This window comes from Myxocyprinus asiaticus, chromosome 32 (assembly GCF_019703515.2).
Source record: "Myxocyprinus asiaticus isolate MX2 ecotype Aquarium Trade chromosome 32, UBuf_Myxa_2, whole genome shotgun sequence".
In the NCBI taxonomy this organism is placed as follows: domain Eukaryota; kingdom Metazoa; phylum Chordata; class Actinopteri; order Cypriniformes; family Catostomidae; genus Myxocyprinus; species Myxocyprinus asiaticus.
In genome coordinates this window covers 40,722,503-40,735,769 of record NC_059375.1, presented here as the reverse complement: position 1 = coordinate 40,735,769, position 13,267 = coordinate 40,722,503, and the positions used below count along the sequence as shown (strand labels likewise).

General features: G+C 36.2%; 1 protein-coding gene across 2 annotated transcripts in view; it reads left to right on the top strand.

Moving 5' to 3' along the window:
- Window positions 1-13,267, top strand: part of LOC127423600 (dedicator of cytokinesis protein 1-like) — a 361,421-nt gene that overhangs the window by 294,121 nt on the left and 54,033 nt on the right. For both annotated transcript variants that reach the window (XM_051668049.1, XM_051668050.1), the window contains exon 38: window positions 7,777-7,896. In XM_051668049.1, coding sequence (XP_051524009.1) covers window positions 7,777-7,896 — 120 coding nt within the window. The remainder of the gene's footprint in view (window positions 1-7,776; window positions 7,897-13,267) is intronic.

Below are 13,267 nucleotides of genomic sequence, written 5' to 3'. Positions count from 1 at the left end.
GTCAGGTTGCCAGATTTAAAGCTTACTGTACATCTTTGCAGTCTCCTTATCACACCATCGGTTTATTAACAATATTGTCTGTGGCAATTTCTACTCTGTGACTTTAATCAAAAATGAACATTTGCTGAAAATACACTCACCCTCAGGCCATCCAAGATATAGATAACTTTTGTTCTTCATCAGAACAGAACACAAGATTTTTAGAAGAAAATCCCAGCTCTTTCTATGTATACAATGCAAGTGAACATATGAAGAACGTATCACTGACCCGGAAATAAATATTACAAATTTTCAAGACTGAGAATTTATTACCTCATCAATATTTCTGTCATCCCATATATCACAGAGGATATCTTTCGCTCTGACTTCAGATTGTGTGTTCTTGTGTTGTTCCATCACTGATTTACAGCAGTACAGAGCTTTGCTTAATAGGAATATACTGTGCAAAGCTTTCCTTGCCAGATTCATTTTGACCAAGACAGATGGGGACAGGATCCACAAACTTAAATTTCTCTTTATAAAAAGACTTTCTCCTCTTATCAGTTTTTAGTGTATGGGTATTACACATCCGGAAAAGATCATCAGTTTTCAAAACATCAACAAAACTCTTTATATCATTTTCATAAATTCCAAGTGTAGTCAATTTTTCACTTAGCCTGTGTAGCAAATGTGACTGTCTAATATCATGCATGTCCTGCAGTCCATCAATTACTGCTTGAATTACAGATTATGGAAGAACAAGCTTTGCCTGCAGCTTGAGGTAAAACAGTGCCTAGTTCTTCAGAAAAAGAGATTCATCTGCATTATCTGGTAGTAGGATGATGTCTGACTGCACTCCACCATTACCATAATCTATAACAATGTGTTCAGCCACATTGCATTCATCACCGTGAGGCCTCTGGATTGAAACATTCAACTGCAGTATATTATCAAGTAGCCTTTCTGCTGAAGAGTTTCGATGATTTCTAGATATACACTACCGGTCAAAAGTGTTGAAACACTTGCCTGAAATGTTTCTCATGATCTTAAAAATCTTTTGATCTGAAGGTCGTATGCTTAAATGTTTGAAATTAGTTTTGTAGACAAAAATATAATTGTGCCACCATATTAATTTATTTCATTATAAAACTAAAACTTAATAAAATAAAAAAAAAGTTTTTGAAATTGATGACTTGGGCCGAATAATAAAGAAAAGCAGCCAATAAGTGCCCAACATAGATGGGAACTCCTTCAATACTGTTTAAAAAGCATCCCAGGGTGATACCTCAAGAAGTTGGTTGAGAAAATGTCAAGAGTACATGTCTGCAAATTCTAGGCAAAGGGTGACTACTTTGAAGATGCTAAAATATAACACAGTTTTGATTTATTTTGGATTTTGTTTAGTCACAACCTAATTCCCATAGTTCCATTTATGTTATTCCATAGTTGTGATGACTTTACTATTATTCTAAAATTATTATAAAGTATGAGTAAGTGTTTCAAAACTTTTGACTGGTAGTGTATGTGAGGTCAGTGTTGATGCTACAGAAAACTTTTGTTACACTTAAACGGGCAAGGTACTCTGGTGCCTTCTTTGATATGAGACTTCAAGTGTAAAATGAAGTTTTTCAAATCACTTCACTTTTCTTGACATATAAATCAATATCACAGACTAAAGTGGCAGCATCACTTCCTACCTGTTCCACAGACGTCTTTGTGACCCTCTTTTTGTGATCCCTGTAGATGTGAGCCTTGAAAGCAGGAAACTTTCTAAAGGATCTGGAGCAATCTGGAATACCACATTTAAAATCAGCATTAGGAACATGACTATGGATTTTCATGTGCTGGCAAAATGATAACACAGACTCAAAAGCACGATCACAGAACTGACACAATAGCATTTTGTGAACACAAGGACTATAACAGCTCAGAATGTGAATGCAGTAATCGTAGGTTATGTGTCTTGTTACATTTCAGAAAAAAGACTCTTGAATTTATATACTGACAAAATCAAATCATTCAGTCATTGAATTATTTGCCCTAAACCTGAATGCTAATTGAGCACATGTGGTCTTACGTTAGCACTGGATCTTCATCAGATTAATCAGCCTGAAATGGGGGGTGGAATTACCAAAAGCTTTTCCAGAGCAGGTTGTACGAATGATATAGTACATTTGGCCATATAAAGTGAAATATCAAAGTTACTGGGTGAAGAGTTGAAAACAGTGTGAACTGTTTGCTCGGGACTAAGCAAAAGTGCTAAAATTATAACTAACGTTATCAAGGTCAAACCATTCGTGCAAACAAAATGCTCCAAACAGATTGGTTTACCATATAAATCCTCAGATGAACAATTATTTATCCATCTTTTCACGCCCCAAAATTTATCCTCTTCACAGTTAAATGCTAGAAAAGCAAATCGAAGCTCACAAAGCTCAAAAACTACACACAATTCACACACCACTGGCTTATCTTATTAACACAAATAATTATTTCTGGGTTTTGTTCATTAAGTCCCACTGATAAATCAAGTTTGCAGTGCGGGCACAAACATCTGTTCCCATCATCACATTAATCCCTGAAGAGTAGACATAAAACTCTGTCTAAAATGTAGAAGTTAAAATGTATTTGCTAGTTAGCTGGACTTAGAAACTTTCAGAACTTGAAATGAGCACGAAAAAAAGAAATCCCAGAATGCAATGTCTCTACAGTATGACACTGTATTACGAATGAAACAGGCTGAAAACTGAAATCTGCTGTATATTTACAACCATTCTGTTAAAGATTCAGCATGTTACTGTTTTATGGAAATACAGTAGAATACTGTTAGAAATTACCTGTAAATTTACAGTAAAGTGTTACAGTGTGGGAGTTAAATAATTGTATATAATGGACATTTATTATTGGTTAAGCTATAGGATTAATATGTATATTAACTTGTTCTTTAATCACTACTGGTTTGGGCTCATGGTGTTTTCTCTAGTCTAGTGGATATGAGATTTGTTCAGGGTTTTAAAGGGATGACTTGATTAGGTAAATGGCTTTCACATTGAACACAGGAACACCATGTTCTCTGAAACCCACGCAGCTTCTTTTCATAAACAGCTGCCTGCTACAGGTCTGTGTTCTTTTGCATACAAGAGCATTGCTCCAACACACACACACCTCATAATAAAGAAATAATGCATCTATCCAAAAACACAAACGTATTTCAGTGTTGTACAGGAAGAACACCAAGACAATGAAACTCTTGCTATTGTCCACTCATTATCTATACACTGATCAGCCCCAACATTAAAACCACTGAAAGGTGAAGTGAATAACATCAATTATCTCATTACAGTGGCACCTGTTAGGGGTGGGATATATTAGGCAGCAAGTGATCAGTCAGTTCTTGAATTTCATGTGTTGGAAGCAGGAAAAATGAGCAAGTGTAAGGATCTGAGTGACGTTGACAAGGGCCAAATTGTGATAGGTAGACGACTGGGTCAGAGCATCTCCAAAACGGCAGGTCTTGTGGGGTGTTCCCAGTATGCAGTGGTTAGTACCTACCAAAAGTGGTCCAAGGAAGGACAACCGGTGAACCGGCGACAGGGTCATGGGTTCCCAAGGCTCATTGATGTGTGTGGGGAGCAAAGGCTAGCCCATCTGGTCCAATCCCACAGAAGAGCTACTGTTGCACAAATTGCTGACAAACTTAATGCTGACCATGATAAAAAGGTGTCAGAACACACAGTGCATCACAGCTTGCTGCATATGGGACTTCGTAGCTGCAGACCGGTCAGAGTGCCCAAGTTGACCCCTGTCCACCGCCGAAAGCGGCTACAATGGGCACTTGAGCGTCAGAACTGGACCATGGAGCAAAGGAAGAAGGTGGCCTTGTCTGATGAATCACTTTTTCTTTTAGATGCGTGTGTGTCATTTACCTGGGGAAAGGATGGCAGCAGGATTCACTATGGGAAGAAGGCAGGCCGGCAGAGGCAGTATGATACTCTGGGCAGTGTTCTGCTGGGAAAGTTTGGGTCCTGGCATTCATGTGGCTGTTACTTTGACACATACCACCTACATAAAGATTGTTGCAGACCACGTACACCCCTTCATGACAACGGTATTCCCTGATGGCAGTGGCCTCTGTTAGCAGGATAACACGCCCTGCCTCATTGCAAAAATTGTCAAAAAATGACAAAGAGTTCAAGGTATTGACTTAGACACAAAATTCCCCAGATCTCAATCCGATTGAGCATCTATGGGATGTGCTGGACCAACAATTCCGATCCATGGAGGCCCAACCTCACAACTTACTGGACTTAAAGGATCTGCTGCTAATGTCTTGGTGCCAGATACCACATGACACCTTCAGAGGACTTCTGTGAGTCCATGCCTCAATGGGTCAGAGCTGTTTTGGCAGCACGAGGGGGACCTACACGATATGAGGCAGGTAGTTTTAATGTTGTGGCCGACTGGTGTATGTGGTTAAAATCCTGCTTTTTACATTGGCTGTCCCTGGGTTTGCTCAGAGTCTAGGTGGGTGTGAAGATTGAAACCCCATTTACCTCTCCATTTGAAGTTCCTTCTCTTTATTATAGAAACGTTCTAAGTGTGTTTATGGATCATGACAGTGACTGCTGAGGGAACAGCGCTGATGTCTCACCATGAGAAAGTCAAGTACCTTGCAGACTTCTCTCCCTGGAGCCACTCGTATGTTAATGAGAACTTTTCCAGAAGACCTGTAGATAGAATTCAGTAGAACTTGAGTCATTACACTGACTAGGGCCCTTAAAGGCTGCCCTGGGAAAATATAAGCATAATGGGGACTTAACATTCATATCTTTTGTTCTTAATGTATGTAATAACTTTAGAGGCTGTGTGTTCATGTGATTTAACCACGAAAAGCAAATGGCTTTTAATTCAACTACTGCAACAGCAGTGTGAAAACAATATTAAACTAGCCTGGAAGTTTAAAAAAGTAATAAAACCTTACAGTAAGACAAACAACCAGCCAAATGGATGTATGGGTGGCCAGACCTATAAATAAACCTTTAGAAAGAAAGAATGAATGAACATTTTGTGACAGAATCTTAGCCTGTTTGAACATTTCGTCAATGTAAGTCTATGGAGTTTTGGGGATTTTCAGTTGTCCACTGTGGGAAAACTAACCTTAAGACAAATGGATGGATGGATGGATGGATGGACTGCCATATAAACCTTTAGAAAGAAAGATTGAATGAACATTTTGTGACAGAATCTTAGCCCGTCTGAACATTCTGTCAGTGTAAATCTATGGGGTTTCTGGGATTTTCAGTTGTCCACTATGGGAAAATTGACCTCAAGACAGATGGACGGATGGATGGGCGGACCATCAGATAAACCTTTAGAATGAAAGGATGAACATTTTGTGACAGAATCTTAGCCTGTTTGAACATTCCGTCAATGTAAGTCTATGGGGTTTGGCCATTTTCAGTTGTCCGCTATGGAAAAACTAACATTAAGACAAACAGTCGGATGGATGGATGGATGGATGGATGGATGGATGCACAGTCAGATAAACCTTTAGAAAGAAAGATTGAATGAGCATTTTGCAACAGAATCTTAGTCCGTTTGAACATTCTGTCAATGAAAGTCTATAGGGTTTCTGGGATTTTCAGTTGTCCACTATGGGAAAATTGACCTCATGACAAACAGCCAGATGGACGGACGGAAGGATGGATGGATGGATGGATGGATGGACAGACCGTCAGATAAACCTTTAGATAGAAAGAATGAACATTTTATGACATTCTTATTCCTTATGAACAATCCATCAATGTAAGTCTATAGGGTTTCAGGCATTTTCAGTTGTCCACTATGGGAAAACTGACCTTAAGAAAAACTGCCAGATGGTCAAATGGATGGATGTTCATTTACCATACTCTGACCATCAGAGAAACTCTCAGAAAGAGAATGAACGAACGTTTCTTGACAGAGTCTTGTCTCATTTAAACAGTCAATGTAAGTTGATTGGATTTTCAATTGTCTGCTACAGGAAAGCTGCAAGACATAGCAGTCTGAGTCAGAACAGCCCGAAGGTCTGTACCAAGTTTGGTGGATGTAGCCTGAGAACTCTTGGAGGAGATACAATTGACAATTTTGGTCTTGGTTTAGGGATTTTGGAAAAATCAGAGATAGTAAACTGAGTGGTCAGCAAAAAAATCAAACCAAGAGTTCCAAATATCTGCAGTTTTCTAATTTGTAATCACTTGTTTATGGAGTCATACAGAATCTATAATGGATATGGCAGGGGTGGCTGCATTAATCAGTGTTATCAGATGGGCTTTGGACACTGGCACCAGTAATATAGCCAAAACCTTTCAGATTCTCTGCACAACACAATTACAGTAATATAGCCAGCAGCTGTGCTCTGCTGTGTGGGACTCAATGCCCCTTGTGAATGAAGAAACTACTACACTGCTGAAGGACTGTTTGTGTGTATGTGTTGTGTATACACCTTTATATTGCATATTGTATTGTTTAAAGCAAGGTTTTTTTTTAGTTTTTTTTTTTTTGCCATGTGAGCTTCTATGACCTAAATTATTTATTTGGAATTTTAATATTTACATTACATTTATGCATTTGGTAAATGCATACATTCAATGCAACTTGCATTGCAAGGCATGCATTTAATCAGTATGTGAGTTACCTGGGATTTAAACCCATGACATTGTAGTTGCTAGTGCCATGCTCTACCATTTAAGCTGCAGTAACTTTTAAGTAATGCTTTTTTAATATTACTTTAATATTGTTAATGTTATTTTAAGTAAATAAAAATTGCTCTTGAATTTCATGACATCTTTGTATATTCAGAAAAAATCAGAACAGTCTGAAGGTCTGTTCCAAGTTTGGTGGGCATAGCTTTTGGTCTTGGTTTTGGGATGTTTGGTATGTTTAATTTATTTCAGCATTGGCATTTTGTTAACACTTTAAAGTAAGGTTGTATACATTAATATTAAGTAAATTAGTTGTTAATATTTTTATTTAATATTGTTTAACCTGTTGCTTTAAGAGCCAGTTGAAAACTTAATACACATTAAAACACACATTGTTTATGACATTCAACAAACAATTAAAACAACTTATTTGATTATTCAAAATAAGATCGAAAGTGTTTTGTTTGTATTATTTTTATTCTATTTGTTTATATATTTTGTTAAATAAACATGAGTGTTTAGTTTAATTCAGTATTGGCCTTTTGTTAACACTTTACAATAAGGTTGTATCCATTAATATTAGTTAACTACATTAGTTAACTTTAACAATGAACAATACTTTTACAGAATTTAATCTTGGTTATTGTTCATTTCAGCATATACTATTTATTTATAATTAAAAATGTATATGTTAGCATTAGGTAATGCCTTGTGAACTAACAATGAACAACTATGTTTTCATAAACATTAACCAAGAATAATAAATGCTGTTAATGTTGTTAATTGTTAGTTCATTACAACTAATGCATTTACTAATGTTAACACATACTGTAGAACCTTATTGTAAAGTGTAACCGACATTTCACAATCTCAAAAACAAACAACTGGTTGGGAAACTCTGGTTTTAAGGATTTAGAGAATAAAAATGCTATTTTACAAAGTGCATGTGTGTTTCTGTTTTTCATGGCCAAATATATTAAATGTATTTACAGTTCTTTTAAATGGGTTATAAAGAATATAAACTAAAATTAGACTAAAATGCTTTTAACCAGGTCACTGGCAGGTTAATACACTGTATTTGGAGAGTGTAATTGTTATGTGATGTTTTGTTCAGTGGTCTGAAGAGGCATGTGCCGCACACCTGACGCAGAGAGACGGGTACCAGGCATCTACTCAGGGTCAACTCAAAGACCAGCTGTACCAGGAGATCATCAATTACTTCGACAAGGGCAAGGTAAATATCACAAGAACAACAATGGCAGAACTCTTCATGGCAAGACCCATTAGTGTTGGGGAGTAACTAAAAGACATGACACTATTTACTTGTTACATTTTCAGTTGTGTGACAGTAGTGCTGCTACTTTTAAAATATTCAAGCTTGCCAACTATTTTTTTTTTTGTTTGTTTGTTTGTTTGTTTTTTTCAACAAGTAATGACTTATTGTGAAAATCACTACATTGATTTTGATTTTCTAATGGACCCTTTTTCACATTTCCGGGTTTGGAGCGTGGAAATAATCTTTAGCTGGGTAAACTTCTATAGTGGTAAAAGGGAGACCACCTCCAAAAGCAAAAGAAAACATCCACTAAGTTTCTACGAATTTCCAAAAAAGTCAAAAAGACAGATGGATGACAACAGTCAGAAGAGACAAAAGATGCCAAATTAACAGTCACTCCCTCAGCAGCTGCACGGCGATATTCCGCGGAGGAAGAAGACGTGGGTAGATGTTGAGCGTGTGTGAAACCGGCAAAAAACTAAATGCCAAGCAGTCTCTTTTTAATGCTGCACTTTATACTCTGGGAGAGTGAAGTTAAAAAGAAAATTGCCGCTAAAATGATATCCTTGTCCATTGTGAATATTAAGTGCAGCTTAGTACGAATCACCGCCCACCCAGAGTTCACTGCCAATGAAAGCGACTTCCTATTGGTTAATGCAGCAAATTCGGCTGTCAGAGTTCACCAAACTTGAACTTCATGCAAATCCGTGAGGGGAAATCTCTTAGCCACTGGAAGTCCATCGCACGAATGGACGTCACTGTCCAAAAGTAAATGTAATGGCGCCTTTAGAAACCCCATACCAGTATTGCAGGGTAAAACAATTAAGGGAGGTCAGAGTAAAAATGCCACCAAAAATTACAAATATGCCCCAGAAATTCTAAATGTGGGGGCAAAAAATGCCTTTAAAAATGCCTTTAAATGTTTTTATTTGTAACATCTGATAAAGTTCTTAATATTCCATTTTAATCTCAGGCATAAAATATGAGTCAGTCTTGAAAATTTGTAATAATAATAAAGAAAAGTGCAGTATTAGTCACTATTTATTTTAAATTTATTAATAATTAAATAATAATGTTATAAATGTTTTAATTATTAAATAATTTGCAATATTTACATCATTGCAGTCTGTGTAAAAGGTCCATTCATTGTGGCGAAACTGTTACTTTTGAAGATTTATTTAAATGAACCAACTGATAAAATTATTCACAAATTCATGACAAATGTGTTCATAGAAGTCCCAGAAGTGACATTTAAATGCGTAGGTGATGTTATAACGTTCATGGAATTTTTATTTTATTTTATTTTTTCAAATCAACAAGATTTTAGGTTAAAATTTATATGAATATATTAAAAAGTGTATATCTTAGGTCCTGTAACTTATAACAAAGTTTTTCACCATTTTTACACACTAGTTTTATATTCACTAGTTCATTTTAAATAACTCTTATGGTGTGACAAGTTATTTGTTGTAAATAAGTCTTGCCTCCAAATTTCCAATGTGGGTAACAAAAACTGCGCTCATGAAGCCATTCTGTGGATTCTTTAAACACGTCCTGAAGCTCCAGTACTGGAAGAATTTGCAATAGGTGGTGAAACACAAAGGTGACCCACAGAGAAAAGAAGAGAGGGACTTTATTGGCTGTCTTTTATGGCCACATCTCTATTAGTCTGGAAGGCTAAAGATAGGAGCTGATGGGATTTAAAGTTTATAAGGGGCCACTCAGAGATCTGTGCCCATCGTTGAGGTCTCAGTTGGGGACTCTCTTACTGATTCTCCTGGACTGGACCGCATTATTGGGCTCAGTAGCTCAAAATCTTGACCAAGGGTGCCTGTCTCTGTCAAATCAAGAGAGCACGAGAGAATTGAAATGGAAAATGTGTGTTTGGAGGAGAGGATCAGTCAATCAGTCCTGGAAAACCAGATGAGGAGCAGCTTTGGGCCTCCGCTCTCCTGTTTGACAGATTAATTTGGAATTGTTACAGCTTTTCAGAGCGTCTATTTTGAACACTGCTCAGACTGCTAGGACATTTGCACATCATGTCACTGCTGAGCGTCTCTGGAGAACTGAGAGAGGAAGACTTGGTCAAATAAACTGTTCTTGTCTTTCTCTGTATCTCTCCCTTCCTTTTTTCCCTTTTCCCATAGTCTGCTGTTTCGACAGACATTTATTAAGCAAAATTGGGGAATATACTGTATTTAGTAATCATGCTGAATATGTGGCCTGATATTATAATATAGCGCTGGGCGATAAAGCTAAAAATTATTTTTCAAACAATATTCAGTATATACATTGGCCTCAAAAACTTACAGTATTTACACTTAAGCCACTCTTTAAAATTTAAGAATGTCTTTGCATTAAATCAAATAATATATCAAACCAAGAGTCATTTGTTTTAAAGAAACATTTTCATCAAAATAATTAATAAAACTTAACTTTAACTGTGTTTACAACAGAAGTTTAAATCAGAAACGCTGATAAAACGTCTTTGTCTTAAAGTTTTTTTTATTCCTGAAATAGTTTTGCATGCCTGCACAATTAGTTTTGCATTTCCTCGCAATAGGTTTGCCATGGTATTGCTACAGTAACATATTTTAACCTTGATATTCATAGTGAAACCATAGTAATAATACAATAAAAGGAAAACTAAAATATTATTTTTTTTTTTAAATCATAATTTTGTGGTTATGGTTTTACTATACAAATAGCTTAGTTTACCTATGGTTTTACTATAGTAATATTGTAGACTTTTTTAATTATTTTATTTTATTTGGCAGAAACCATGGTTTTACTATAGGAATACTGTAGTAACTATGAAAAGTAAGTTAAGTAACCATGTTTTGTTGGCGTATACCATGGTTTTAATACAGTATACTGTATCCATATAGTAACCATGGTTTTACTGTAGATTAGCTATGGTAATTCTTGTGGTTACTCTGATTTTACTATAGTAGAACCATAATAACCAAAAAATTATGATTTTTATTACCATAGTTTTCATTTTCCTGAATTATCACTATGTTTGTACTATGAATATCAAGGTTAAAATATGGTTACTATAGTAAAACAATGGTACATTTTTCACTATTATTTCAGAATAGTATTTTTTTTTTTTTAAACAATTTCAGAAAAAAAAAAAAAAAAAAAAAAAGCCCTGTCCTCTAAGGGACTTCGTACCAGCCAGGTCTCAAGACATGTCTTAATAATAGTACGACATGGCGAAATCGTTGTTGACTTGTACATAAGCCTACTCCCATGTTGAAAAATAAACTAACCAACAAACTATGTATTTACGAAGTTTAAACCCTAAACCTAACCATGATTTTAATAGGAAAATCACTGTTGTGTACTACTGAAGAAAAAAATCATCAGGGTTTGAAACAATATGAGGGAAGCATGTCTATACAGGTTATTTACATACATCAGTCATTTGCATTGCATAAATAAATATGAATAAATATGGAATTTGAAACCAGATTTGTTCACTGACGTTTCCTAAAATAGAGTGTTGGATTGTAGGCTTGCCTGATTTGTATCGATTTGAAATTTGGTTTGTTGATTGGTTGGTCATACCTTTATGACCAAGCCAAGTCATTCGATGTCTTACAATTTCACAATATCATATGAACTATTATATGAGTTTCATGAGTCTATGTTGCATAAACGTGTCTAATGAAATGAGCTTTAGGAAACTTTAATTGCCAAATTAAAGCACATTAAAATCATTATGTCATCCACACTCTTCCTTGATTTTATATTGCCAACTAAATTATTGAAAATATATAGTGAATATTCAATGTATCATCCAGCCCCATTAGAATGTGAGTTTCATTTCATGACGAGCACCTCTCTTTTTCTTCACAATAGTTTATTGATGTATTCACAGTCTTCATCTGGTCTCTGCCGGTCTGAATTAGTGATCCACAGCATCATCTTCAATCTTGGATGCCTCCAGTCATATTGATACATAATCGTAGCCCCTCTCTGTGTCATCAGGATGCACTCAGAGTTTGATTTGAAGAATTCATTTTATATCAAATCATGTGCAACAGAAATATAATGTTACATAAGGTGTTATTTACAACTATATTTTGAAGGTATGAGTTTGATATAAGAGAATGTAATTGACATTTATTGTATGAGAGCAAGAGAATATACAAATATTCTGTTCAGTTGTGGTCACTAAAATTCCATTCCAAAACTCCAAAGACGGAATCTTTTTATTTTATCGTGAGGTCATGACCGTTAGCTTTTAATGATGCCTTAAAATCAACATAAAATTTAAATGCATATTCCTGCATTATCTTTATTGTGTGCAGTTCATGAGTGCATATTATTCCAAAGGCTGTTTTGGGTTTTTGTTTCTAAATGCAGGTTAACGTTATAAAGGTTACTGCAATAATAGCAAATACTGAAATATAGTATGTATTAAAAAATCTCAGGATGTGTTTGCCAAATGTTGTTTAAAACTGCAAATGTGTACTGTAGATTGTGCAAATAGAAGTTTTAGGGTTATATAGCAAATTTTGTTAGTCAGTTGTGCATACATTAAACAGTGTTAAAATGTGCATCAATATAATATACACTCACCAGCCACTTTATTAGGTACACCTGTACATCTACTTATTCATGCGATTATCTAAGCAGCCAATCATGTGGCAGCAGTGTAAGGTATAAAGTCATTCGGATATGGGTCAGGATCTTCAGTTAATTTTCACATCAAACATCAGAAAGGGGAAAAAATTTTTATCTCCGTGATTTAGACTGTGGCATGATTGTTGGTGCCAGATGGGCTGGTTTGAGTATTTCTGTAACTGCTGATCTCCTGGGATTTTCACACACAACAGTCTCTAGAGTGTAAACAGAATGGTGCAAAAACCAACCAGTGAGTGGCAGCTCTGCGGACGGAAATGCCTTGTTGATAAGAGAGGTCAACAGAGAATGACCAAACTGGTTTGAGCTGACAAAGTCTACGGTAACTCAGATAACCACTCTGTACAATTGTAGTGAGCAGAATAGCATCTCAGAATGCACAATATGTTGAACCTCAAGGCGGATGGGATACAACAGCAGAAGATGTTGGGTTCCACTTCTGTCAGCCAAGAACAGAAAACTGAGGCTGCAGTGGGCTACCATTTGAGTACCTCAGCAGAAATCCAGATTTATCAGACCAGGCAATGTTTTTCCAATCGTCTACTGTCCAGTTTTGGTGAGCCTGTGCCCTCTGCAGCCTCAGTTTCCTGTTTTAAGCCGACAGTAGTGGTACCCGGAAGGATCTGCTGCTGTAGCCCATCCGCCTCAGTGTTCGACGTGTTGTACGTTCAGAAAT